Raw genomic sequence first — 26480 nt, forward strand, 5'->3', positions numbered from 1 at the left:
GGGTTCACGCCATTCTCTGCCTCAGCCTCCGGTAGCTGGGATTACAGATGCCGCCACCTGTCCGGCTAGTTTTTGGCATTTTTAGTAGGGCGGGTTTCACTGTGTTGGCCGGAGATGGTCTCAGATCTCCTGACCTGTGATCCGCGAATGCCAGGCCTCCCAAAGTGCTGGGATTACAGGCTTGAGCCACAGCCGGCACAATTTTTGTATTTTTAGTATTGGCCGGAGTTTCAACATGTTGGCCAGGATGATCTTGATCTCTTGATCAAGATTCGCCCGCCTCCGGCTTCCAAAGTGCTGGGATTACAGGCGTGAGCCACCGGGCCCGGCCCGTTAGGGTGTCTTTGAAGCGCCGCAGCAGCTCTGGGTTTCCTCTTAGGTTCTCCTTGTCCGATCTCTTTTCTGGACCTTCTCCCACCCAAAGTAAGTGCTGGGTGTTCCCGCAGATGCTATCCTGGGCTCGCTTCTTTCCTCATTCTAAGGGATTACAGTCTCCTGTCACCTGTATCAGGGAGGGTCCATCTACAGGAAAAAGACACCACTTTTGCAATTTTAAGGAAAAGAATTAAAACAAGGATTGGCCGGGTGCGGCGATGCGCGCCTGTAGTTCCACTTTTCCGGAGGCTGAGGTGCGAGGATCGCTTGAGCTGGGGGGTGGGGGTAGGCGAGACCAGCCTGGACAGCTATAGGGAGACCCTGTCTTAAAAAAAGAAAAGAAAGAAAAAAGAAAAAGAAAGAAAAGAAAGAAGAAGAGAGCGGCAACAACACAAAACCGACCAAATAAATAAAAACGGACGGGCGAACGCGTAGGGTGCGCGCAGGATTCCGCGGAGCCTCCCTGTCCCTCTTGTCTCGTCCTAGTAGGTCTAGCTGGGCCCCATCCCCTTTCCCACTCGGAGTGTGAGTGCCTGGAGACACGTACAGCCAACCAGTGAGAAGGAGTGGCCGCGAGTGGCATGTACTTGGTCCAATTACCTGCGGCCCTGCCGGCCGGCCCGCGCTTGGGCCAATGGAGGTGCGAGGCGGGGCTCAGGCGGGGGCAACGGTCACCTGATCCGCGGCTGTCGAGGCCGCTGAAGCAGTGGAGGCTGAGGCTATGATGGCGGCCACGGCGACGGCTCGAGTGCGGATGAGGCCGCGGTGCGCCCAGGCGCTCTGGCGGATGCCGTGGCTGCCGGTGTTTTTGTCGTTGGCGGCGGCGGCGGCGGCGGCGGCAGCGGCGGAGCAGCAGGTCCCGCTGGTGCTGTGGTCCAGTGACCGGTGAGCGGGCCGGGGTGGGATGCGCTGTGGCGGCTGAGGCGCCCTCGCCCGACTCCGACTCCGGCGCTGTCCTACGCGAGGGGTGGTGAGGCCCAGAGGTGGACTGTTCTTTGCTCGGGGGTCGCAGCGAATCTGCCGGCAACAGAGCTCCAGTCCACATGAGCCCCCGTCTGACAGCACCTCTTCTGTCCCCTGCCAGGGACTTGTGGGCTCCTGCCGACACCCATGAAGGCCACATCACCAGCGACTTGCAACTCTCTGCCTACTTAGATCCCGCCCTGGAGCTGGGTCCCCGGAATGTGCTGCTGTTCCTGCAGGACAAGGTGCGCCTGCCCCAGCGCACTCTCCCCCGGTCATCGGGAGGCAGCCAGGAACCCCTCCCCCCATGACTCTGACGCCCATTCCCCAAGGGAAGCTTCAGTGACCTTGTCCCAACCATAGGGAGGTGTGGGTCGTCTCATGGGAAGGCCTGTAGTAAACGCTTCAGTGGGCATGGCGACAGCCTCGGAAATGGCACCAACTTGATTGGAGGAAGCGACGGGTCAGAGGCCAGGTACCTACTGATTACCAAGCACTTTGGATATCTGACTTACTCCAATATGGTGGGTGGGGATTATTGTCCCTGTTCGTTTATAAATGAGAAGACTGAGGCTGGAGGTTAAGTGACTTGCCCAAGCTCATACAGCTAATGGGTGGCACAGTTGTAATTCTAGCTGTGATGATCATAATAATGATAATTGGAAAATGATCACCTGTTTAGTGCTTTGTAGGCACTTGCTATACTGATGTCATTATCTCAGTTTTACTGCCAAGGAAAGTAAGGTTTGTCGAGATACAATGTTTCACTACAGTTGATAGACACCACTTTGGTTCCAGCCTGAGTCTGTCAATCCTCCCTCCCAATTGCAGCTCATAACCTGCATGCTGTTTTCCCTCCCATCCAGGATCTTTGCCCCCAAGCAGGCGTGCAGACCATGAGATGATTCTAAGATAGCAAGCGTCTGCTAGGCCCTCCCTTGTTGGTGGCCTGTATGAAACCATTGCCCTTGTAGTCCTTGGTTTGCTGTGTGGGCAGATGGTGGCAGAAGTCTTTCAGGAGGTGTTAAATAATATAGTCAGATAGGAACTGAGTCCTAGTTCACCATGTGGCTCCAGCCATTGGGCATGAAATAATCTTTGTCAATGACAGTTTCACCATCTGTAAAATGAAGACACCACCTACATCAGGAGGGCTGCAATGAGGGAATTCTTTTTTTTTTTTTTTTGAGACAGAGTCTGGCTCTGTTGCCAGGCTGGAATGCAGTGGTGCAATGTAGGCTCAATGCAACCTCCGCCTCCTGAGTTCAAGCAATTCTCTGCCTCAACCTCCTGAGTAACTAGGATTACAGGGCACCTGCCATAGCCAATAATTTTTGTATTTTTTGTATTTTGAGTAGGAACAGGGTTTCACCATGTTTACGGCCAGGCTGGTCTTGAACTCCTGACCTCGTGATCAGCCACCTCGGCCTCTGGCTGCTGGGATTACAGGCATGACCACAGCCCGGCCTGTGAGGAAGTCTTTTTTTTTTTGAGGCGGGAGTCTCACTGTCTCCCAGGCTGGAGTTCAGGTGGCGATCTGCGGCTCGCAAGCTCCGCCCGGGTTCCACGCCATTCTCCGCCTCAGCCTCCCAAGTAGCTGGGACTACCCGGAAAAGCCCGCTACCGCGCCCGGCTAGTTTTTTGTATTTTTAGTAGAGACGGGGTTTCACCATGTTAGCCAGGATAGTCTCGATCTCCTGACCTTGTGATCCACCCGCCTCGGCCTCCCAAAGTGCTGGGATTACAGGCTTGAGCCACCGCGCCCGGCCAGGGGGAAGTCTTATAATCCACATAAAACATCTAGCCAGGATCCCCCAGTCTTTCGGCATTCACCCATTCATTCATTTGTCCAATATGGAAAGCCTACTATGTGCCAGGTATTATGAAGTGTTGGGGATACGGCAGTGAGCAGAAGAACCCAATCCCCCACCGTCAGGAAGCTGATATTCTCATGAGGGTGACCAGTAAATACTAAGTTGGTATATTATATGATGTCAGTGTTATAGTCTTTAGGGAAGGAAACAGGCTAAGGGGACAGAGTGACTGGGATGCTGTTTTAGATAAGGGTGGTCAGACCGGGCCTCACTGAGGAGGTGAGGAGGTGATATCTGAGCAGAGATCTTAATGGAGGGAGGGAGCCGTTGGGGGAAGGACATTCCTGGAACAGCAAATGCAAGGGCCCTGGGCGAGGTGTGCTCTTGGCAAGCTCAAGGAAGACCTGGTGTGACTGGAGCACAGTGAGTGAGAGAAAGGGGTAGGAGATGTAGGAGATGGTTCTCAGGTGGCCAGGCAATGAAGTAGGACCTTGTAGGCCATGAGGGGGAAGGTCAGGTGCAGTTCTAAATGTGTAAGAAAGCCTTGGGTAATGTGGAGCAGGGAGTGGTGTGATTTCTCAATTAAAGAAAGCCCACAGGACCCACCAGCAACTCCTGGGCTTTCCGACTGGGAGCCCGGGCGGCCAAACAGCAGCAAGGTCCTGCCCACAAGGGAGGGGAGACTGGGCGAGTGTATATACCAAACAGGTTAGGGAAGCTGATTAAAATCTCCTCAGGGCCTAACTGGGAAAGGCCAGAGGAAGCTGGAGATTGGAGTAGGGGGTAGGAGTGAAAGGACAAAGGACATCTGTAAGTTGTATAGAAAAAGGGATGGGGTCAGGGCCACTGTGGTCCTAAGAGCTCAAAAGACTTCAGTGCTTCCTCCGCATGTTCTGAGATCTCACCTCTCTCCCCTTCCACCAAAAGCAAGTGGGGTGACGGTCCTGTCCAGACTGGACGTAGCCAACTCCCATTTTCTCTGGCTGGGAGGCCTGCTGCAAATGCTCTTGGCTGCCCCACCCCCTCCCCACAGCTTCCCTGTTCCCTCCCCAGTTCCTCTTGTCTGTAGGGCGGGTAAGGCAGCTGACTCCTACTCCTGAGGTTACCACAAATCAGCTGCCTGCAGATCTACCCACCCCCATGACTGCCTTCTATGTCTTCTCACCCTGCCTTGACAGTGCTGGAGGGAAGAGACGAGTCTCCCACCCACCACCACCAACACACAGTCGCGCTCCACTATACCGAACCTGACTCTCAGTGAGACTTTGCTGGCCCTGAGAATGCACGGGGAAGGTGGCTGTCCCCTGCCTTGGCCCCCATTCCTTGTCAAACCTCCTCAGATGTCTCCCCTGTTTCCCTATTAGCTGAGCATTGAGGATTTCACAGCATATGGTGGTGTGTTTGGAAACAAGCAGGACAGCGCCTTTTCTAATCTCGAGGTAAGAGTCCTCTCCCAGCCAGGGGCCATGGGGGACATTCTGTGCTTCTCCCAGCATAAGAACTGTACTCTTACCTCATATCAGGGTTACTTGGGTCTGAGTCTCCTCTGGGCTGCCTCCTCCCTCCCCCCCGCCCCGCAAACAACAACAACAACAACAACAAAACCACCTCATACTCTTAGCAGAGACACTGGCTTTGGGGTAGAAAGGCCTGGGGCCTGAATGTCAGGGGCTGGGGTGTGGGCCATTTTCTTGGTGAGCCTTTGTGGGTATGGCTTGCCAGAGGAAACCTGCCAGAGAGGTTTGGGGGGCTGGCCCAGGCCCACTGGCCCCTGGCTAACTCACCTTTTGCCTCTCCCCTATCACCAGAATGCCCTGGACCTGGCCCCCTCCTCCCTGGTGCTTCCTGCCGTTGACTGGTATGCAGTCAGCACTCTGACCACTTACCTGCAGGAGAAGCTCAGGGCCAGCCCCTTGCATGTGGACTTGGCCACCCTGCGGGAGCTGAAGCTCAACGCCAGCCTCCCTGCCCTGCTGCTCATTCGCCTGCCCTACACGGCCAGGTACTGCCCACATGGCCCAGCCACCAGCCTCGGGGTCCAGAGAGCAGCAAGGCCCTGGGCTATGGCATGTGGTGGTACCGTTCGACCAAATATGCCAGTACTCTCCACCCCCTCACAGCCCTTCTAGAAGGTGCCATGTGTGGCCAGAAGAGGTGGGGAGGGCCTCTTCTGTGATTCAGGAGTTGGTGTCTAGCTCCAGAGATGAGGCAGATGTGAGCCCTGTGGGTGGGGAGCCTTCTTACCTAGCCAGGCCCTTGTCACAGAGCAGGTGGCTAGGACTTGAGTGTGACTGAGAAGCCTCGGGGTGAGATGGGCTTCCAGGAGTGGGCACTGAGGTAAGAGTATGCAGGCTTGGTGTGTGGGGCTAGTGGGGAGGAGAAGCTGGGGCGGGGGAAGGGTAGTAGGCAGCACAGGTCCAGGCTGCCTGAGGACTCTGGCGCTCTGTTTGTCTTCCATAGCTCTGGTCTGATGGCACCCAGGGAAGTCCTCACAGGCAATGGTGAGTAGAATCAGGGAGGATGCACATCCTCACCTAGCCCTTGGGCGGGGACCACAGACAGTTGGCCTGCAGCTCCTCAGCCTCCTCACTCCCAGGGTGGCCCTCCTGCTTCTCGGGGCAGCTGACAGTGGAGCAGGGAAATGCTGGCTCCCAGGACCAGCCAGGGACCACCTAGCAGAGGACCCTGTCCAGCCAGACCCTCTGTGCTGGAGGCTATGGAGCCAGTTTCTGTGCATGCAGCGTGAATCCTAGAGTTATGGGTTTAATAAGACTGCAGACATTTGGAAAAACAATTCTGGGGACTTACTTATTTGCAATAAAGAACAGTCATTCCCCGTGGAAAGGCAGTCACAAACCTTTCATGGGTGGATGCGGAGTTTTCTGTATTGATATGTATTTTCTCGTGTCACATAGGTAGGGCTTGGCATTAGGAAGTTGATGACCAAAGCCACAGTTGTCCACGGGGGAGGCTAGGAATGGGGGTGGGGTGAGAAATAGCTGCTCCTAAGGATCCTCAGTGGAAAGTAATAACACCACTTTCAGATGGTCTAGAAGGTTTCTAAAGCAGACGGTGGGGAGTGTTTCTTTACACAGGGTGCCTGGTGACTTGACTCTCTGCTCTCCTTGTTGACCCTCAGATGAGGTCATTGGGCAGGTCCTGAGCACACTCAAGTCTGAAGATGTCCCGTACACAGCGGCCCTCACAGCGGTCCGCCCTTCCAGGGTATGTGCCCTTCCAGCAGGGGCTCTGGGGCATGCAGGGAGAGGCAGTGTGGTGAGTCTGTCTGGAGGTTGGGGGTGTATGCCACAGGCAGGCTGTCCGGGAGGCCCAGCATAGCGGAAGCATCAGGCACAGAACCCCTGTGGTGTGACTATTTGGAGTGGCTTGTCCCTGGGCTGACTCTGGGGGAGGACTAGGATGAGCACTCAAGTGCTGCCTCCCCATTCCAGGGGCAGCTTTCCATCTCGTCCTTTGAGGCTTGTGGGTGGCAGACTTGGACACTAAGTCTAAATGACCCTAAGTTTGAGGGACTAGGAACGTCATCAGGGTTTAGGGGCCATCAGGGAAAGCTTTCTGGAGGAAAGGCCTCCTCTGGCTGGTGGGACTTTGAGATAGTGGACAGGGTGTCCTGTCGGGAGAGGAGGGAGGGCACGACAGCTGGGTTGGAGTATGACAGTCTCCCAGGGCTGCTGAAAGAAGGCTGGTTGGGTGTTTCTGCAGGTGGCCCGTGATGTAGCGGTGGTGGCTGAAGGGCTAGGTCGCCAGCTGTTACAAAAACAGCCAATATCACCTGTGATCCATCCTCCTGTGAGTTACAATGACACCGCTCCCCGGATCCTGTTCTGGGCCCAAAACTTCTCCGTGGCGTACAAGGACCAGTGGGAGGACCTGACTCCCCTCACCTTTGGGGTGCAGGAGCTCAACCTGACTGGCTCCTTCTGGAATGACTCCTTTGCCAGGCAAGGGCACTAGGCTGGGGAGGACTGTGCCACCACAGGTGACCTTCCCACCACTGTGAGTCGCAGGTGGGGCAGGGAGCCAGGGTCAGGTCTGTGTGTTGGGGTGGGGATGGCCATGGTCTGGTTGGGGTCTGGGCAGTGTGAGGATGTAGGAGGTGTCATGGCGGGGGGTGCTGTTGGAGGGGAGTTGCTCAGACTTCTGCCTCCCCATGCTTGTGAGTCTTTGGTTGGGACCTTGGTTGTTAACACCTCCCCCTTGAGCAAAACTTCTGGGACTTTGTGTGGGCAAATGCCAGGCCAGCTACCTGAGGCATTTATGGGGCAACCATGCCCTTCTGTTTGCTCTCACCCCCAAAGCCCAGCCCAGGCACCTTAGTCACCCTAAGAGGGAGTAAAAGGAGAGGTAGTGAGCTCAGGGGAACCAGAGGAAGGACCCCCATGCTGGTGGCAAGGGGAACCTGGGTCCTGGCTTCCAGCTCTGTTCTGGGCTTGCAATGTGACTGGATCCTCAGTTTTCCTATCTGTCAAGTGGGGTCACTGCTTCTTCAGGTGGCTGCAAGGACCCAAGGCAGCTTAGGTAAGAGCAGAGCTGAGGAACTTGTTCCTCTAAGATGCCAAAGGCCCTCCCAGAGCCTCATGGTGCACCTCTTTCTCTGCCTCTGCAGGCTCTCACTGACCTATGAACGACTCTTTGGTACCACAGTGACATTCAAGTGAGTCCTGGGGTGGTTGAGGTGTGGGTAGGCTGGTGTGGCCCCAGCCTCCCCAGCTCACCTGACATCCCTGCCACCTTCCCCAGGTTCATTCTGGCCAACCGCCTCTACCCAGTGTCCGCCCGGCACTGGTTTACCATGGAGCGCCTCGAAGTCCACAGCAATGGCTCCGTTGCCTACTTCAATGCTTCCCAGGTCACAGGGCCCAGCATCTACTCCTTCCACTGCGAGTATGTCAGCAGCCTGAGCAAGAAGGGCAGTCTCCTCGTGGCCCGCACGCAGCCCTCCCCCTGGCAGATGATGCTTCAGGACTTCCAGGTATGACGCAGGGGTGGCCCAGCTTCAGGTGGGGGAGCCCAGGCTGGTGTTTGAGAAACGAAGAGAGGCTTGGGCTTGGGAGTCCTGTCCCTGCGCTGCCCTTGTCCCAGTCCTTGCTGGGCCTCCCAACGGTCCTTTCTGACCCGTGTCTGTGTGTCTGCCAGATCCAGGCTTTCAACGTGATGGGGGAGCAGTTCTCCTATGCCAGTGACTGTGCCAGCTTCTTCTCCCCCGGCATCTGGATGGGGCTGCTGACCTCCCTGTTCATGCTCTTCATCTTCACCTACGGCCTGCACATGATCCTCAGCCTCAAGACCATGGATCGCTTTGATGACCACAAGGGCCCCACCATTTCTTTGACCCAGATCGTCTGACCCTGTGCCAGTGGGGGGTTGAGGGTGGGACAGTGTCCGTGTTGTTGCTTTCCCACCCTGCAGCACACTGGACTGAAGAGCTTCCCTCTTCCTACCGCAGCATGAACCCCAAGCTCCCCTCAGCCCATCTTGCTCCCTCTTCAGCCTGCTGAGGAGCTTTCCTGGGCTGCCCCCATCTCTCCCAACAAGGTGTACATATTCTGCGTAGATGCTAGACCAACCAGCTTCCCAGGCTTAGTCGCTGTGAGGCGTAAGGGACATGAATTCTAGGGTCCCCTTTCTCCTTATTTATTCTTGTGTCTACATCATCCCTGGCTGTGGATAGTGTTTTTGTGTAGCAAATGCTCCCTCCTTAAGGTTATAGGGCTCCCTGAGTTTGGGGTGTGGAAGTTCTACTTAACTGTCCTGCTTGGCTGTCGTTATCGTTTTCTGGTGATGTTGTGCTAACAATAAGCAGTACACTGGGGTTTATTTCTGTGGCCTGAGAAGGAAGGCACCTCCACAGGTGGGCTGGGTGCGATCGTCGGCTGTCTGGCATGTTCCCACCGGAAGTGCCTGGCAGGAGCAGGGGGTGCTCGGTTGTTTCCTTCCTAATAAATGCAAAGCAAGATATGTGCGTTGGGCTCTCTTATAGCTCATTTCACTTGTTTGGCGTGCTCATGAGGTATGGGAGGACCAGGCACAGAGGAGGCTGGAGAGCATCCCCAGAACAGGAGGGCTTTAGTAAGCTGGAGCCCCTAACGGCAGGAGGCAGAGGGAGGAATTAGTCGGAGCCGAGTCCCGGGCCGCTGGCATCCAGGAGCCATGGCGGCAGCCAGCAACCTTCCGTCGTGAGAAGCCGCTGGCACCCGCAGCGGCGCGCGTCCAGAGTCATGGGGCGCCCGAGACTCCCAGGGGCGGGGCGGGCGCTGAGAGGGGCGGGGCGGGGGCGGGTGGGGGCGGGTGGGGCGGGGCGCGCGGCTCCCGCGCATGGATCTTCCGGGCCTTGGCCTGCGGCCGCCGGCCCGCCCACCCGCCGCCCAGGCCTCTGGGACTCTCGGCGAGCAACGTCGCCCGCGGAGCCGCGCTGGTGCTGTGGCCCGGGCCCTGGCAGCCCTCCCGGGAGGCGAGCCGGGAAGGCGGTGTCCCCTGCCGGGTGCGGCGGGGCGTGGGAAGAGGCGGGACTCTTTGACGCGGCGGAGGGGTCGGGCGGCGGCGGCACCTGTCTGCGTCCAGTGCGGTGGCGGCGGCGGCGGCGGTGGCTACTGCTGCGGTGAAGGAGGAGGAGGAGCCGAGCGGGCGCTGCCACTGAGGCCTGACCATGGACGAGGAATACGATGTAATCGTGCTGGGGACCGGCCTCACCGTAAGTGCGGCCCCGGGCGCCCTTGGCCCTGCGTCGTGCCCTCGCCATTCCCCGCGATGATGCGGCCGCCGGCCCATCCTCCGGTCACTGCCATCTTCTGCGCTCGGCTCCCCGAAAAGCCGGCGCCGTGCCCACCCCGCTGCTCCCCCCGCGATGTCGCCTCTGTTCGTTGCCATGACCCCATCTCCCCGAAGGGGCCCCCTTCCTGGCCGCCCCCTGGCCTACCTGGGTCCGACCCCCGGCGCTCTCCCATCTTCCCTACCCCTGCCCTCTGGACCGGAAAACGCACCCCCACTCGGCCCGTTGCCCCCGACCCCGCCCACCCATCGCCCCCACCCCGCCCACCCATCGCCCCCACCCATCGCCCCCACCCATCACGGCATCCACCCGTCGCCCGCACCCATCGCCCGCCTAGCGTTGCTTCCCAGCGTCCCTTCCCATCTTGCGCTAATCCCTGTGAGGATGAAGTACAAGGACCTGGGGTCAGGGGGCCTCGCCAGGGTGGGCTCTCAGCCCGCCCCCTCGTCGTCTTCTGGGGCCAGGGGATCCAGGGAATGTTCCAGAAGGAGCAGCAGTGGGGGCAGTAAGCATATTCCCGCAACCCCACCTCGGTTGCCCATGGAGACCTCAGGCTGAGTAGCATCTGCAGCCTTTGTCCTTGGGCTAGTGACAGTGACTGGTGAGGGTGTTTATCTTCCCCCTTTCCCCGAAAATCCCGTTGGTCCACTCCCCTCAGAGACTCTTCTTCCTCGGTCCAGACCCAGATGCCCCTCCTCAGCGGCAGGGGCTCCTGCTCTTTGAAGAAAGAGCAGTCCAGGGTGGGGCCTACAATTTCAAGGACTGTGCTAAGCCTTTCTTTGCTTCCCTTTGGAGTGTCCTTCGCAGTCCAGCTGGGTCCCCTCTGTGCCACATTGTGTTTTATCCGCCTTTTTGTGCGGCTCTGCGTAGGTAGATGCCTCTCGGCGTGTTGGTACTGGAAGGCCATCCTGTGTCTGCTGGATGCCCTGCCTACCTCAAAGCCTCCGTTATTTCACTGTCTGCCTTGTGAGGGGGACGGGTCTCCTTTACCCCGCAAGGTTGCAATGGAGAGTGTGGTCGGATGAAGCCATCACCCCAATTTTAGGCGAGGCAACTAGCCGGTGGGGGTGGTGGGTGGAAGGAGCTGTCCACTGAGGCAGGTTTGGGTGGGGAACAAATCAGGGCTGCTGGTAGGAGCAGAGGAAGGTGGGAGTGCAGCGGATTGTGTGGCCCTCCCCCAGGAATGCATCTTGTCGGGCATCATGTCTGTGAACGGGAAGAAGGTGCTGCACATGGACCGGAACCCCTACTACGGGGGCGAGAGCTCCTCCATCACACCCCTGGAGGAGGTGAGGCTGCCTGGGCCCAGGCCCATCCCTGTTAACCTCCCACACAGCGGCACAGGGTGGAAGTAGCTCTCCAGGTGCCTGGAGCAGGAGGAGGTGGTCCCTGAGGTGTCTCTCTCTCCCTTCTGCTTACAGCTGTATAAGCGTTTTCAGTTGCTGGAGGGGCCCCCTGAGTCCATGGGCCGAGGCCGAGACTGGAACGTTGACCTGATTCCCAAATTCCTCATGGCTAACGGTGAGGGACAGGAAGGAGGTATTGCAGGTCGGGGGTGATAGGGAAGACCTAAGGACAGTCAGGCTCCAGAAGAGACGCAGCCAGACCAGCTAGAACCTCTGGAGAGAGCCGTGCTGATGTTGCCCTTGTGCACCCCCACAGGGCAGCTGGTAAAGATGCTACTGTATACAGAAGTGACTCGCTACCTGGACTTCAAGGTGGTGGAGGGCAGCTTTGTCTACAAGGGGGGCAAGATCTACAAAGTGCCGTCCACTGAGACTGAGGCCTTGGCTTCCAGTGAGTGTGGGCCCCCTGAGCCAGAGAAATCATGGGGTGGCAGGGAAGCCAACTGTCTTTGGGATGGGTGGCTGTCCAGAGTAAGGCACCCCTTTGTCCAAAGTCACATTCCCCCATGAAGGACCAGAGGCCCTTCACTCTGTATTCCCTCTGCCCCATGTCATGCCCCATGGCTGGCTGCCAAGAGGGAGGTCCCCACGCAGCAGGGATGTGACGTGGAGGGGAACGGAACTCCTTTTGAAAGACTTGAGCATGGCCAGGCGCGGTGGCTCATGCCTGTAATCCCAGCACTTTGGGAGGCCTAGGCGGGTGGATCACGAGGTTAGGAGTTCAAGACCAGCCTGGCCAACATGGTGAAACCCCGTCTCGTCTCAAAATACAAAAAATTAGCTGAGTGTGGTGGCACACACCTGTAATCCCAGCTACTCGGGAGGCTGAGGCAAGAGAATGGTTTGAACCCGGGAGGTGGAGGTTGTGGTGAGCCGAGATCACACCACTGCACTCCAGCCTGGGCGATAGAGCAAGACTCCATCTCAAAAAACAACAACAACAAAGAAAACTTGAGCCTTTGGCAGGGGCTCCACTGGATCCTCAAGACATCCCCAAGTGTCCAAGCCAGGAAAGCCCTTAGAGTCCATCTAGGCCAATCCCCTCTTCATCCTGGTGGGGAAACTGAGGCTAAAAAGGGTGGAGAGATTAACCTAAGGTCACAGGACAGCTGGGCTGGGAGTGGGGGTGCCTGCCCTGCTGAGATGGAGAGTTTTGTGCTGCGTTGGTGCAGAACCTCCTCCCGCCACCTTCCTTAGATCTGATGGGTATGTTTGAGAAACGGCGCTTCCGCAAGTTCCTGGTGTTTGTGGCAAACTTCGATGAGAATGACCCCAAGACCTTTGAGGGTGTTGACCCCCAGACTACCAGCATGCGTGATGTCTACCGGAAGTTTGATCTGGGCCAGGATGTCATCGATTTCACTGGCCACGCCCTGGCACTCTACCGCACTGATGAGTGAGGGGAAGCTGGTGTGGCGGCAGCCCCCTCGCCCGGCCCACCTCCTGCCCTCCCCACACCTGCCTGTTGTCCCCCTGCCCCGCATGTTCCTTGTACTCAGCCATAGGCTCACCTATCACCCTTTCCATTTCCCTCTTGCATTTGATCCTCATCTTCCCCAGGCCATTCAGGGTGGTGGGAAGACTGGCCTGGTACCTGGTACCTGGGTGGGGGTAAGTCAGGGGTGCTGCTACTGGAGCATCTTCCCTAACCCCTGTCCCCCAGCTACCTGGACCAGCCCTGTCTTGAGACCATCAACCGCATCAAGTTGTACAGTGAGTCCCTGGCCCGGTATGGCAAGAGCCCATATTTATACCCGCTCTACGGCCTGGGCGAGCTGCCCCAGGGTTTTGCAAGGTGAGGACGTGGGTTTTTTCAGTTGGCATGGCTGAGTAGGACTAGGGCCAGGAGTGGAGATGGCCCCCTTGAGCATTTCCCTGGTAGCATTTCCTTCTTTCCAATTCGTGATCTTCATTTACTTCACTCCATCCTTGGGTGATGAGGGCACAACCCCAGTGCACTGAAGTACAGAAGTCTCCACACTTGAAGAACCAAGTTTCCACAAATGTGACTTGCTCAGTTCCCGGCAGCACCAGGACTGGGCCCAGGGCCCCAGAACCTTGAGTCAGGGCTTCGCTGGGAGGTGACCTATCTTGAGAGAGTCCATCCTGGTCCTTCAGGCTGTCTTGGTGCAGAGCACTGCTCCCTCATGCCCCCTTCTGCTGGTCCTTGGCAGTGTATTCTGGGCAGAAGAAGCTCCAGAGAGGAAAGAGCCCGCTGAGATGGGGCCAGAGTTCACGGCAGTGACACAGCTGGGATGAATCCCGGCGTCTCCTGCCTGCTGCCTGCCTGGGGCAGCCTTTTTTGCACCTTGGTGGAGGAAGGGTGACAGTGGAATTGGTCCCTGTTTCTCCTGGGAGGGGCCTTCACCAGGGCTGTTCTCACCACAGATTGAGTGCCATCTATGGGGGGACGTATATGCTGAACAAACCTGTGGATGACATCATCATGGAGAATGGCAAGGTGGTGGGCGTGAAATCTGAGGGAGAGGTGAGCCTTTCTGGTGCAGTGCAGTCACCATGGTTGAGGCAGGGCTTGGTCACCACCTTCTCACTGTGCTGCCGGGTCTCCTGCTGCACAGCCCCGAGGGTCTTGGAGCTGGGAACTGGGCGTCCAGAAGTCTTCAGAGCCATGCATGTGGGTGAGAGGCTATTTCAGAGGCCACACGCCGTGTCTGTAGTGCAGAAAGTGTTCTTGATCACGGGGCATCTGGGAGGCGGGGGCGGGCACCCAGCCTGTGCGTCAGGGCCTACCTCTGTGAGCTGCAGGGCAGGGCCATGCATTCAGGAGGGGCAGTAGTGATGGCTCCGAGGAGTGCCTTGTCTGCCAGAGCTGCCTGCCTTTGCTGTGAACACAGCCCCAAGACTACCTAAGGGAGTGATCTGACGGGCGAGGATTTCTGGTGCCTTCTCAGGTGGCCCGCTGCAAGCAGCTGATCTGTGACCCCAGCTACATCCCGGACCGTGTGCGGAAGGCTGGCCAGGTTATCCGCATCATCTGTATCCTTAGCCACCCCATCAAGAACACCAACGATGCCAACTCCTGCCAAATAATCATCCCCCAGAACCAGGTCAACAGGAAGTCAGGTAGGCCGGGTGCTGGTACAACTTCCTCTAGGGTGTTCTCTTTGGGGTTACCCTTTTTTTCCCCATCAGTGTCGGAGCTCCCTGCCTTACCTCTCTGGAAAAAATTTGACCCACATTGTAGTCACCACAACTTGGACCCCTAGGGTTTGGGTGGCCTGGACTCTTCCCCTCTGGGAGGGTGGTGGCTTGGATGCTACCTGCTTTGCGGGGCTGGGGAGGGGGCAGGTGGGCCAGACTTGTGTCCAGCCACTGGAACCCATCTCTGCGTATGGCCAGCGCCTCTGGCCCGAGTTGACGGAGCTCTTCCTGTGGCCAGACATCTACGTGTGCATGATCTCCTATGCACACAACGTGGCAGCCCAGGGCAAATACATCGCCATCGCCAGCACTACTGTGGAGACCACGGACCCTGAAAAGGAGGTGGAGCCGGCTCTGGAGCTGTTGGAGCCCATTGACCAGAAGTGAGGGGCTGGGCTGAGCCCAAGAGGGAGAGGGAGGGAGCCCAGGAGCTGGGCTTAGGGACCAGGAAGGGCATGGCCCGTTGTGAGGCCTGTCACCTCCCCTCTGTCTGCCCCTCAGGTTTGTGGCTATCAGTGACTTGTATGAGCCCATTGATGATGGTTGTGAGAGCCAGGTAAGCAGTTTGTCCCAGCCCTGGCTCCTGGCCGCCCCCCCAGGGCACCTGCCTGACTCACCCTGGGCGCTGGGCTTTGGCTGTTTCCAGGTATTCTGTTCCTGCTCCTACGATGCCACCACACACTTTGAGACAACCTGCAACGACATCAAAGACATCTACAAACGCATGGCTGGCATGGCCTTTGACTTTGAGAACATGAAGCGTAAACAGAACGACGTCTTTGGAGAAGCTGAGCAGTGATTGTGGCCGCCCCCAGCCCCTGCTGCCCCAGCCTGTGTCTGTTCTCCTAGAGGGCTCCAGCATCCTCTGCTTCCCCCACCACGTTCCCATCACCCACCTCATTGATCCACTGACCAAATCCTTAACCCTAGCTATGGTTTGGGAGATGGGGGGTTGGATAGCATCCTCTTTCTTGGCCCTTCCTTATCCTAGGAAAAGAGGGTTCCTCTCCTTGTGTGTGTCTCTTCCCCCCACCCCTAATTCTTCTGCTCTGTTCGGGAAGACGGGGAGGAAAAGGTGACTTCTGCCCCCACCGCTCTTACCCCCACTGTAGTGGCCTTTGGAGATGCCCCCACCTCCCCCCACCAACTCTTGGCGTGTTGGAGAGAAGGGGCCCTCCCAGCACAAAGTTGCATTCCTCCCCCCTAATTTATTCTAATTTATTAACTTCGACCCACCCCTTCTGAGCCTGCAGCCTTCCCGTGTGGCCTGGGGGCTGTAGAGTGAGCTGCCCCAGCCCCTCCCAGCCCTTGCCCAGCCTGGGGCAGTGGGGAAGGCTTGGGCGTGGCCCCGTTGGAGGTTGATTTGCTGTTTTGTTTCTTGTCTTTGTGTTTGTGTTCTGTGGTACTTGCTGAGAGAAAAATGTGAGCAAAGCAGAAGGAGGTGGGAAAATGGACCCAAACCCCAGTGTGCCCTGCCTTTCCTTTAGTGGTGGGAAACCCTTATCTTGCAAAGTGAATGTGTCCCCTTCCCCACCCTCTAGTGTATTTCACAGAAAACAAAACCTCCCAATAAAACGGTTGAAACCTGAACCTCTGGATCTTTACGGTTATCTCCCAAAAGCTGGGTACCTGGCAGGGCTTTGGCTGCCTGGGTTGGGGCTCTGGCTTAGCTTCACTCTGGACTGTAAAAGGTGGCAGTCGTCAGGGAATTCCTCACCCAGAGCACGCTGGGGCCAAACTGACTTAAAGCTTAAGGCTACCAGTGAGTTAATGCTGGCACCAGGACTGCAGCCCTCAGTGCTCAATGCAGGGGGAGTGCGGTGGGGGGCGGGTGTCAACGTGGAGAAAGCAGAGGGAGCGGGGGTCTTGGCCTCTGGCTTGAGAGGGCAGAGGGGACCCGGGGCCAGCCTTGGATGGGGTGAAGCAGGGGGACAGGGGTGCCAGTTTTCGGCTTAATGCGGGGGACCAGGGCCTGGCCTCAGGCAGGGAGGCAGCACGGGGACCAGCCTTGGGGTCAACAGGAGGAATTAGAGGGATCAGGGGCCCAGCCTTGGCTCGGGTTAACGTCGAGGCAGCGCGAGGGGCTGGGGGATTCAGCCTCCGGGGTCCACAGGAGCCGGCGGTGGGGGCTGGGATGGGAGTCCATGCAGGGTAAGGGGCGGTCTCCGGCGGGGTGGGGCGGGGTGGGGCGGGGCGGGCGGCGGTTCCGCTCCGGGCCAGCTGGCGCGCGGAGGGGCGGGGTATCCGTGCGTCTCCTGGTGGCTGACGTCACGGCGCGGGCGTCAGCTGACTGTTCTGCTGCCACCGCCGCGGCTGCTGCAGCTGAGACCCGGCTGGGCCGCTGTCGCTGTCGCCGCCGCCGCCGCCGCTACCATGGCTCAATACAAGGGCGCCGCGAGCGAGGCCGGCCGCGCCATGCACCTGATGAAGAAGCGGGAGAAGCAGCGCGAGCAGATGGAGCAGATGAAGCAGCGCATCGCGGAGGTGCGAGCTGGGAGCCTCGGAGCATGCGCGCTGCCCAGGTCCCCTGGCTGCCTCGCGCCACGCTGCGGCCCTGGAAGCCCTGGGGCGGTGGCTTCGGAGCGCGGGCGGCGCGCCGGGGCGGGCCCCTGGCTCGCTGACTTCCAGCAGAGCACAGAAGCAAGCCGGCGAGTCTCATCAGTAAAATGGGCCCTGAGCCGGGCGTTCTCCGAGGCTGAGGCCACTAACTGGTGACCGACCTCCGGCAGGAGGGAGCCGAACCAGTGTTTCTGTTGGGAGGCACGGCGGGGACAGGCCTCTCGTCGCCTCGCCTGGGCACCTAGCGCCCTGGCTCTGGCCCCTCGGCCCTCAGAGCCAGGCCTCTGCCCTGGTCCTATGGACACCGGGCAGGGCGGTTCCTCTCCCCCTGGAGAGGCGCGGGGAGGCCTGAGTCAGACCTGGCCAGTCCACTGGCCAGGAGGCTCCTTCCAGAACCCCTTGCATCTGTGAGGCAGGCATGAACCTCCCGGGCGCCAGCGGTTCATCCCCTGCTTCCCGTGAGTGGCCCGTGATGGTGGTGGTCAGGGAAAGAGCGTGGAAGAGCTTGATCCTTTTAGGGAGACTCACTCATCAGGACTCAGGGCTCCAGGAAAGAGCAGGCTCCTGCTTGGGGAACTGGGGAAACCTGGCCAGAGGAACCTTGAAATACCAAGTCCTTATTCCCTGGCCACACTGTGTGAGCCGGGGTGCCCAGCAAGCAGAAGGTGTATTTGTCTGCCAGCCACCTTGGGAGGCCGCTGGTCAGCGAGGGCTTGACATGGTACCAAGTGGGATGGGGTTGGGGCCAAAGAGAGGCCTCCTGGGAAGCTGTTGATGACATTTGGGGGCCTAGAGGGAGGAAAATCACTCAGGGAGGGACCAGGCCCCTCAGCCACTCTGTTCTTGTTTGCCTTCTCCTGATACCCCTTGGCTTGGGTCTCGGAAGCTTCAGCTTAAAGGCTGGAGATGAAAAAGGCCAAAGGTCAGTAGGGTTGGTGGCTTCAGGCTACTGAGGGACCTGTGATCCCCAGCAGGAGACCTGAAGAGCCAGAGCAGCTCAGGGATGGAAACGGCCCCATTTGGCACTCTTAGCACTTGAAGAGCCCCGCCCAGCCTCATGGAACCTTCCATCCACAAGGGCACAGGGGCAGATTTGGACTGTAACCCAGGTCCCTGATGACCAGCCTGTCTTTTCCACAGTGAGGGGTGGCTCTCATGGTGGCTGTCCCTCCCTGCAGGAAAACATCATGAAATCCAACATTGACAAGAAGTTCTCTGCGCACTACGACGCGGTAGAGGCAGAGCTCAAGTCCAGCACCGTGGGTGAGCAGGGTGCGGGTGCCCCTCACCCGGGCCCTGGGCCACTCTTCCGCTGGCCCTGTGACTACCTTGCCCCTTGTGCCTCCTTGCTTCAAAGGTCTTGTGACCCTGAATGACATGAAGGCCAAGCAGGAGGCTCTGGTGAAGGAGCGGGAGAAGCAGCTGGCCAAGAAGGAGCAGTCCAAGGAGCTGCAGATGTGGGTCCTCTCGCCGCAGCCCTCAACATGGAGCTAGTGCTCACGGGGTCCCGGGTCCGGTCAGGCTCTTTTTGCACCCTGGGGGGAGACCCTGTCTCCTGCCTTGGGACAGAGGTAGCATCTAGTTTGCGATTTGCATTTCTCTCTCCTGTCTCCTTGGGTCCACGCTCACGTCTTCTCACCATAGCGGCTTGGCTTCTTTCTGACCCTCTAAATGCAGTGGGTCCTTTCCCTGCATCTGGTGCCTGAGCAGCCTGCATTCTCCCCATTCCTCTCTGTCCTGCAGCCCCTATGGCCCTCTGTGCTTGCTGTTTGTAACAGAGCCCTCACCCATGAGCTTGAAGTGATCCAGGACAGCAGGACCCCTCTGGGGCACTGGGGACCCAGCCTAGGCTGGGCAGGACCCACATAGGGCACACAGGTGGTTCTGGGTCAAGGAAGGGGCTGGGTCAGGGTTGGGGAAGGACATGGTGTGTGATGGGGCCACCTGCACCTCGCTAGGAAGCTGGAGAAGCTTCGAGAGAAGGAGCGTAAGAAGGAAGCCAAGCGGAAGATCTCCAGCCTGTCCTTCACCCTGGAGGAGGAAGAAGAGGGAGGCGAGGAAGAAGAGGAGGCGGCTATGTATGAGGAGGAGATGGAAAGGGAAGGTGAGGGCTGGCTTGAGTCAGAGCCCCGCCCGTGGCCCCTGGGGAGGGGTCCCCAGTGTGAGAGGCTGTCAGCAAAGCTGATGCCCTGTCAAGATGGCTCCAAAAGCTGCCCTCCGGAGGCACCATGCACAGTAGACCAGGGAGGGGAGAAGCTGGTCTAGACCAGGCTGGCTGGGCACATTTTCTGTGATGATAGAAATGTTAGTCTGTGCCTCCCAATATGGTCGCCACTTGCTGCAGGTGATTTGTATGACTGGGGCACTAAATGGTTAATTCTATTTGATTTGTGTCAGCGTAAATGTATATAGTCACAGAAATTCCGTGGCTGCTAGTCAGACACTGCAGGTCTCAGCTGTGAGAACAAGGGGCTGTCAGGGAAAGCTCAGGATGGCTGGAGAGTGAGGGTAAAGCCAGCCTAGCTGCCATGTGTGCCACATACCTGTGCTGTGCCTGGCCAGGGCACATAGGGTGCTGTCCCTCTCCTGGTGGAAGTCACGGGTCACCATGCACTGAAGACACTACTCAGGGTTACTGCTCTGCTCAGGGCCCACGGGGCTAACCCAGGGGTCAGGGAAGGAGGGGAGGGTTGAGTTAGGCCCTAAGGATGAGGGGAATTGCATTAGCCAGAGAGACAGGAGGGGTGATGAGAAAGTATATGCCAGAAGTCCAGCGGGAAAGAGTGGGCACGTTTGAAGATTGGGAGCAAGTTGTGCCACGAGCCCCTGGAGGGTGTGGTGGCAGTTCCCCAGGGAATGGCGGAGGGAGAGAAGTGAGGCGGGATGGCGCTGTGTGGCTGTGGTAACAGTCTGGGTGCCATGGCTTTGAGGGAAGTGCGGGATTGTGGGGAAGAAGAACCTGCCAGCCACCTGCCATTTGGGTTCTATGTTCCAGCAGCTACAGTAAAACAGAAAAAGAAGCAAGCAGGATTTTAGTATTACGTTGTATTTCACCCAGTGTATCCAAAATATCACCATTGTGGCACATGCACTAGCTGTAGTGCTCGGGTGCTGTGTGCAGCGGGAGCTACTGGTTTGTGTTTGTGTTTTTGTTTTGATTGTTGTTGTTTTGTTTTGTTTTGTTTTTTTTGAGACGGAGTCTCATTCTGTCGCCCGGGCTGGAGTGCAGTGGCCGGATCTCAGCTCACTGCAAGCTCCGCCTCCCGGGTTCACGCCATTCTCCGGCCTCAGCCTCCCGAGTAGCTGGGACTACAGGCGCCCGCCACCTCGCCCGGCTAGTTTTTTGTATTTTTTAGTAGAGACGGGGTTTCACCGTGTTAGCCAGGATAGTCTCGATCTCCTGACCTCGTGATCCACCCGTCTCGGCCTCCCAAAGTGCTGGGATTACAGGCTTGAGCCACTGTGCCCGGCCTGTTGTTTTTGAGACAGTGTCTCCCTGTGGCCCAGGCTGGAGTGCAGAGGCGTGATCACAGCTTACTTCAGCCTTGACTTCCTGGACTCAAGGGGCCCTCCCACCTCAGCCACTTGAGTAGCTGGGACTACAGGCGCTTTGTATTTTTGTATTTTTTGTAGAGACGGAACCTCGCCATGTTGCCCAAGCTGGTCTCGAACTTGGGAGCTACTGGCGTGGACAGTGCAGGCCTGGGGGAAAGGTCACCCTCACTGTATATCACTGGGGCTTTTACAAAACACTGCTTGGTGGGCTCTTCCTCCCCCCACAGGCTCTGTTTAGGGGGCCCAGCCACAAGACCCTGACATCCATTTTTTTTTTTTTTATGGTCTCATGCCCAGGCTGAGTGTAGGAGCTGCATCCTCGTCAATGCAAGCTCCGGGCCTCCGGTTCACTACCTCCCAGTCAGGCCCATAGCTGGGACTAGAGTACTCACCACCACGCCTGGCTAAGTGAGATTTGGGAGCCTGCTCACGCCAGGCTGGAGCGGTGCCTTGATCTCAGCTCACTGCAGCTCTCCCGTTCCCCGGCCATTCTCCTGCCTCAGCCTCCCGAGTAGCTGGGACTACAGGCGCCTCTACAACCCCAAGGCCTGCTAATTTTTTGTATTTTTAGTAGAGACTGCAGGTTTCACCTTGGTCTCGACCTCCTGATCTTTTAGATCCTACTGGGCCTCGGCCTCCCAAAGTGCTGGGATTGCTGCACACCACCGCCTCAAGGTTTTTTTTGTATTTTAGTGAGACGGCTCACCTATTAGCTAGGATGGCCCTCTATCTCCTGACCTCAGATCCACTCCGCCGCCTCCCAAAGTGCTGGGATTACAGGCTTGAGCCACCATACCGGCCATGACATCCATTTTAAAGCTCTCCACATGATTCTAATCTGCAACCAGGCTCCAGAATCTCTGCCCTTGAGCATCAGGCTAAATAGTTTAGACTTGTCTTTGTTGTTTGTTTGTTTTGTTTTTTGCTTTTGAGATGAGGTCTCACTTTGCTGCCCAGCCAGAAGGCATGGATCACAGCTCACTGCAGCCCCAACCTTCCCAGGCTCAAGCGATCCTGCCACCTCACGCCCCGAGTAGCTGCACTGCAGCCAAGCCACCACACCGGGCGACGGGTTTGAGCTTTAGTAGAGACGGTGCCTCTATGTTGCCTATGCTGGTCTCCACCTCTCCAGCTCCGTATCCCTTCTGCCTCATCTCCCCTAAGTGTTGGTTGACAATGTGAGCCTCTGCCCGCCTCTAGCTTGTTCCCATCAGCTGTTCCCTGCCGGGGACCCAAGGCCAGTCAGAGCAAAATCATTTTCATAATAATGCTATGGTATTTGGCTTCCTTTTGTTCCAGAGATCACCACGAAGAAGAGAAAACTGGGGAAGAACCCAGACGTGGACACAAGCTTCTTGCCTGAGCCCCAGACCCTGAGGTAAGGTTGCCTGCCTTTGACCGGCCTCTCACTCCAGTCCTGGTGGAATACCTCTTGCTCAGGCTTCAAGCTCATGCACCCTGAGCAGCCCTGGGCCTCACCCGTCTGCCTGCTCCCTCTCCCAGGAGGAGGAGAATCGGCTTCGGGAACAGCTGCGCCAGGAGTGGGAAGCCAAGCAGGAGAAGATCAAGAGGAAGGCCTTTATGAGTCGTGGATCAGCTGAGGGGTCTGGGCCCAAGCCAGCTTTCCTGCCCACAGTCTCTTGGTGTAGGCACAGCCCCAAGGCTGCTCTTGGTGGGGCCGGGGTGCCTGAGTCTGGAGACCAAGAGGCAGTTTGCCTTGTGTATGGTGGGAGAGATCAGATCACCTCAGCCACTGGGATGGCTCAAGCACCGGGCGCCAGTCAAGGTAGGCATGGCAGCCTGCTTCCTGCTCACCATAGGCCCAGCCTCCCTTAGGTTCTGTAAGGAACTGACCTTCCTGACTTGGGAAGCCCCAGGGATCCTGAGGATAACAGGCTCCGGGACCTGGCCCTCTGGGGAGTGAGGCCCAGGCCCGGGCCAGGCTTGCAGCCCCTATGATGCCCTGGCCTCTGTGGGCTCTTGAGCCCCTTCTGCAGGCTTTTGGCTTCCCTTCCCAACTCCTGGATTCCCGGATGCAGATGAGAAAGGGCAACACCATGCAGCAGTTCCTGCAGAAGGCGCTCGAGATTCTTCGGAAAGACTTCAGTGAGCTGAGGTGCGAGGTGTGCCTGTGTGCATGGTGGTGTGTGTGGCACCTGTGGCTCCAGCCCGGGTGCCAGACACCCAGTGTGATGTGGGCGCTGCCTGGGCAAGGAGGCAGCGTGCTGGGCACTATCCTCCCAAAAGACGGGGTCAGACTCCTCTTCCCTTCCCTCCCACCAGAGAGAGCTTCGCTGGGAGTGCACTGCCTTGCTTCCTTAGTCCGAAGGGGGAGGGTGCTGGGTGCCAGTCCTGGGCTCACTAAACCATGGAGCTTCCCTCAGAGCCCACTGGCCGCTGTCTCGCAGCCCCAGCGCAGGCTCTCCTGGGCTGGCTGCCTCCTCCCTCCATGGGCAGGGGTGCTGTCCTCTTGCCCACGCCCTCCTGCCTTCCTCCCTCAGGTCCGCAGGGGTGGAGCAGCTCATGTACATCAAGGAGGACTTGATCATCCCGCATGTGAGTCCCTTCAGTCCCAGGACCCGCAGTGGGTGCTGCGCCCTGGGCTTTGGCTCAGGCTGGTGGGGGTGGTGTGTGCAGGGGGGGGGTGGGGGGAGGGGCCAAGATGGGCCATCAAGGCGCCACTTTCCTGCCCTTGGCTCCCAGCATCACAGCTTCTACGACTTCATCGTCACCAAGGCACGGGGGAAGAGTGGTGAGTGCCCCCGGCCCAGCCACCCCCATAGCACCTTGTCCCCGATATTGTCACCAGGGCAGCAGCGGGACATTGGGCTGTCTGCTTCTCTCCTGCAGGGCCACTCTTCAACTTTGATGTTCATGACGATGTGCGGTTGCTCAGTGACGCCACTGTGGAGAAGGATGAGGTACAGCATTGGGGGCCGTGTTACGGGGAACGGGTGTCCCTGGGCTGTGGAGGAGAAACTAAGGGAAGGGGGGGTTGGCAGGCGATCCTTTGCCCTCTTCCTCCCTTAGTCACATGCAGGCAAGGTGGTGCTGAGGAGCTGGTACGAGAAGAACAAGCACATCTTCCCTGCCAGCCGCTGGGAACCCTACGACCCTGAAAAGAAGTGGGACAAGTACACGGTGAGGAGGGGCTGGCAGGGACCCCTCCCAGGTGGGGATGGTGGCCAGTCCCTGCTCACCCCTCGCCTTCCTTGTCTCCTCCACCCACCTTGTCTTCACACCAGATCCGCTGAGCGTCTGGGAAGCTGCACAGCCTTGGCTCCTCAGCTCCCTCAGCATGCCCTGTGGTGTCCCCGGGACTCCAGGCACCTGCTCCCCTGCGACCATGCCAGGCACGCTGGGAGGAGGATGGCAGCTGCTCGTGTCCTGCCCCCGGCACGTCAGTGACTGCTTTATTCTTTTCCAATAAAGAAGTGCACATGTCAGAGCTGGAGCGCCTGCAGTGTGAGAAACCATTTGTGTTCGGACCACATTCATTTGTCGTTTTGACCATTTAAAACTGTGCAGTTTGGTGGCATTTAGCACATTTGCCGTGTTGTGTAACCATCACCTTGGTCTGCTTCCGGGACATTTTCAGCCCTCCAAAAGGCCCTGTGGCCATGAGCAGGCTCCCCGCTTCACATCCCCCGCCAGGCTCTCATCTGCTTTCTGTCTCCATGGATTGGCCTGTTCTGGACGTGTCATGCGTGCCTGGGGAATCTGTCACCGGGGCAGCCCCACCATTCCTGAGGTGTCTTTGTGGCACTGCTTCTTGACCATGGGCACCTGTCCTTGGGCAGTGGTGGCTCTGGTGGGTGGGAAGGGGGTTCCTCCCCAGGCCTCTTTCCCAGGCCCTTGGGCTCCTCTTGAGTTTCCTGTAGGGGACATGGCCGTCCTGTGGCCACCCCTGCCTTCCTTGCTCTGGGCCGTCCCAGCACAGTCGGTCTGCTGTGGTGCCCTGCGCTCAATACTTGCCTGCCCTGCCCTAGCTAGTCCTGCTCAGACAGCCCTTGGGGCAGGATCCAGATCGGGGATGGGTCCAGGACCCCTACTCTGCCATCTCAGCAGCTGGGTTCCCCAGGTTCCACTTGGCTAAGCTGAGGCAGGCAGGCCTGGCTCCAGGAGGCTGAGAAAGGCCAGCTAACAGCTCCCTGTTTCCTCCCCTGGCCTGAAGCCAAGAAGAAAGGACCGGGGATAGCCCCTCACTGGTCAGGAGCACCTCAGTCCTGGGTCTGGCCTCCCCTTCCTGGCAAATGTGGAGATCTGATGGCGCCCGACAGTGCAGAGGCCCAGTGTCTCATTCAGCGTGGCCGGGAAGTAGCCATCTGGCATCACTAGGAATAGAGATGAGGGTAGAGTAATGTACTTTTTCTTTCTTTCCTTTTTTTTTTTTGGAGACAGGGTCTTGCTCTGTCTCCCAGGCTGGAGTGCAGTGGTGAGATCTCAGCTCACTGCAGCCCCCACCTCCTGGGCTCAAGTGATCGTCCCGCCTCAGCCTCCTGAGTAGCTGGGACTACAGGTGTGCACCACCACACCCAGCTATTTTTATGTACATGAAAATTGGAACAGAATTTTAAAAAAATTTTTTTGTAGATATGGGGTCTTAAGAGCTCTGTTGCCCAGGCTGGTCTTGAACTGCGGGGCTCAAGTGATCCTGCCACCTCAGCCTCCCAAATTGCTGGGATTGCAGGTGTGAGCCACTGTGTTTGGCTGAGGAGGCTATTTGATGCTCTGGAACTGGATAAGGTCACCAAGGATCAGTGTGTGTCAGGAGTGGTCACCTACTTTGCTCACCCGGTCCTCGTTCCTGGGGGCTGTATGTGTAGACAACAGAGAGGGAAACAAAAAACCAAAACAAAATGTAGGAACAAGATGAACTGGCCTTTCTAGCATGGGGACATTTAAGCTGACATCCAAATGACAAGAAGTCAGCCATTCTGATGCGGGAGGGAGCGTTCCAGGCAGAGGGAACACCAAGTCTCGGTCAAAGGTGAGCTGGAGGCTGGGCACGGTGGCTTACGCCTGTAATCCCAGCACTTTGGGAGGCTGAGGCGGGTGGATCACTTGAGGTCAGGAGTTTGAGACCAGCCTGACCAACATGGTGAAACCCCATCTCTACTAAAGATACAAAAATTAGCTGGGTGTGGTGGCAGGTGCCTGTTATCTCAGCTACTCGGGAGGCTGAAGCAGGAGAATCGCTTGAACCCAGGAGGTGGATGTTGCAGTGAGCCGAGATCGCGCTACCACATTCTAGCCTGGATGACAAGAGTGAAACTCCATCTCAAAAAAAAAAAAAAAAAAAGGTGCGCTGGGCTGGAACAAGGGGAAGGAGGAAGCTCCAAGATGAGGGGCAGGGCTGGATGCTACCCTTTTCCCTCACCTTCACTGTCCAGCAGAAGCCATGTATTCAGGTGGTTCCCATGTCAGCGTGGAAGCCAGTTCCTGCAATGTCCCCAACAGAGATGTGCTTTTCTTCACTGCCTGCTTACCTGTCCTCTTTCTCTAGACAAAGACAAGCTCCTATGGCTGCCCCTCCTGGCCCTCACCTTTCTCACACGAAAGGTATTGCGCTTGCATGCTGTTCGACACCGTAGTGTCCATTAGTGATATATCCCAATAGTTGGCATCTTTCCACATGGGTGCATAGAGACCCTCCTCATTCTCTCTTCAGCTACAAAGTCGGCATAGCAGATATGGGCTAACTCCACTCCCTAGGGCCTGCCCACTTGGCAGCCCCACGGGCAGGATGAGGGCCGGCTCCCCCAGCCTTGCCCACACAGTGCCCTCACTCGCCGCAGGGAGGCGTATGCCAAGCTGAGATGGAGACATGGTTTCTCAGTGTGGGGTTTTGTTTCT

General features: G+C 57.8%; 3 protein-coding genes across 4 annotated transcripts; all 3 read left to right on the forward strand.

Moving 5' to 3' along the window:
* The first annotated feature begins 1096 nt into the window (after positions 1-1096).
* ATP6AP1 (ATPase H+ transporting accessory protein 1) lies at positions 1097-8519 on the forward strand. Its single transcript, NM_001168804.1, has 10 exons — positions 1097-1260; positions 1460-1583; positions 4517-4591; positions 4961-5154; positions 5613-5653; positions 6292-6377; positions 6876-7114; positions 7780-7827; positions 7914-8145; positions 8310-8519. The coding sequence occupies exons 1-10, from the start codon at positions 1097-1099 to the stop codon at positions 8517-8519; spliced, it is 1413 nt and encodes a 470-aa protein (NP_001162275.1).
* Positions 8520-9499: 980 nt separating this feature from the next.
* On the forward strand, positions 9500-16100 carry GDI1 (GDP dissociation inhibitor 1). Of its 2 annotated transcripts, none has more exons than XR_004180541.1 (11): positions 9500-9864; positions 11124-11231; positions 11364-11463; positions 11605-11739; positions 12546-12744; positions 13012-13143; positions 13737-13836; positions 14261-14432; positions 14709-14893; positions 15012-15066; positions 15157-16100. XR_004180541.1 is itself a non-coding variant. In NM_001168805.1 (11 exons), exons 1-11 carry the CDS (start codon positions 9820-9822, stop codon positions 15307-15309), a joined length of 1344 nt encoding a protein of 447 aa, NP_001162276.1. The 2 variants fall into 2 exon arrangements, 1 of the variants encoding a protein (NP_001162276.1); NM_001168805.1 differs by having other exon boundaries at positions 9820-9864; positions 14749-14893; positions 15157-15309.
* A 679-nt stretch (positions 16101-16779) lies between these two features.
* Positions 16780-24100, forward strand: FAM50A (family with sequence similarity 50 member A). Its single transcript, XM_031660793.1, is given in 14 exon segments — positions 16780-16994; positions 18248-18332; positions 18427-18526; positions 19028-19173; positions 21924-21987; positions 22115-22209; positions 22365-22388; positions 22391-22410; positions 22664-22740; positions 23126-23180; positions 23328-23376; positions 23475-23545; positions 23655-23765; positions 23870-24100. Coding segments are annotated over 14 exon segments (1017 nt in total). The 5' UTR covers positions 16780-16883; the 3' UTR covers positions 23879-24100.
* The last annotated feature ends 2380 nt before the right edge of the window (positions 24101-26480 follow it).

The sequence above is a fragment of the Papio anubis genome, chromosome X, assembly GCF_008728515.1.
Source record: "Papio anubis isolate 15944 chromosome X, Panubis1.0, whole genome shotgun sequence".
Lineage (NCBI taxonomy): Eukaryota > Metazoa > Chordata > Mammalia > Primates > Cercopithecidae > Papio > Papio anubis.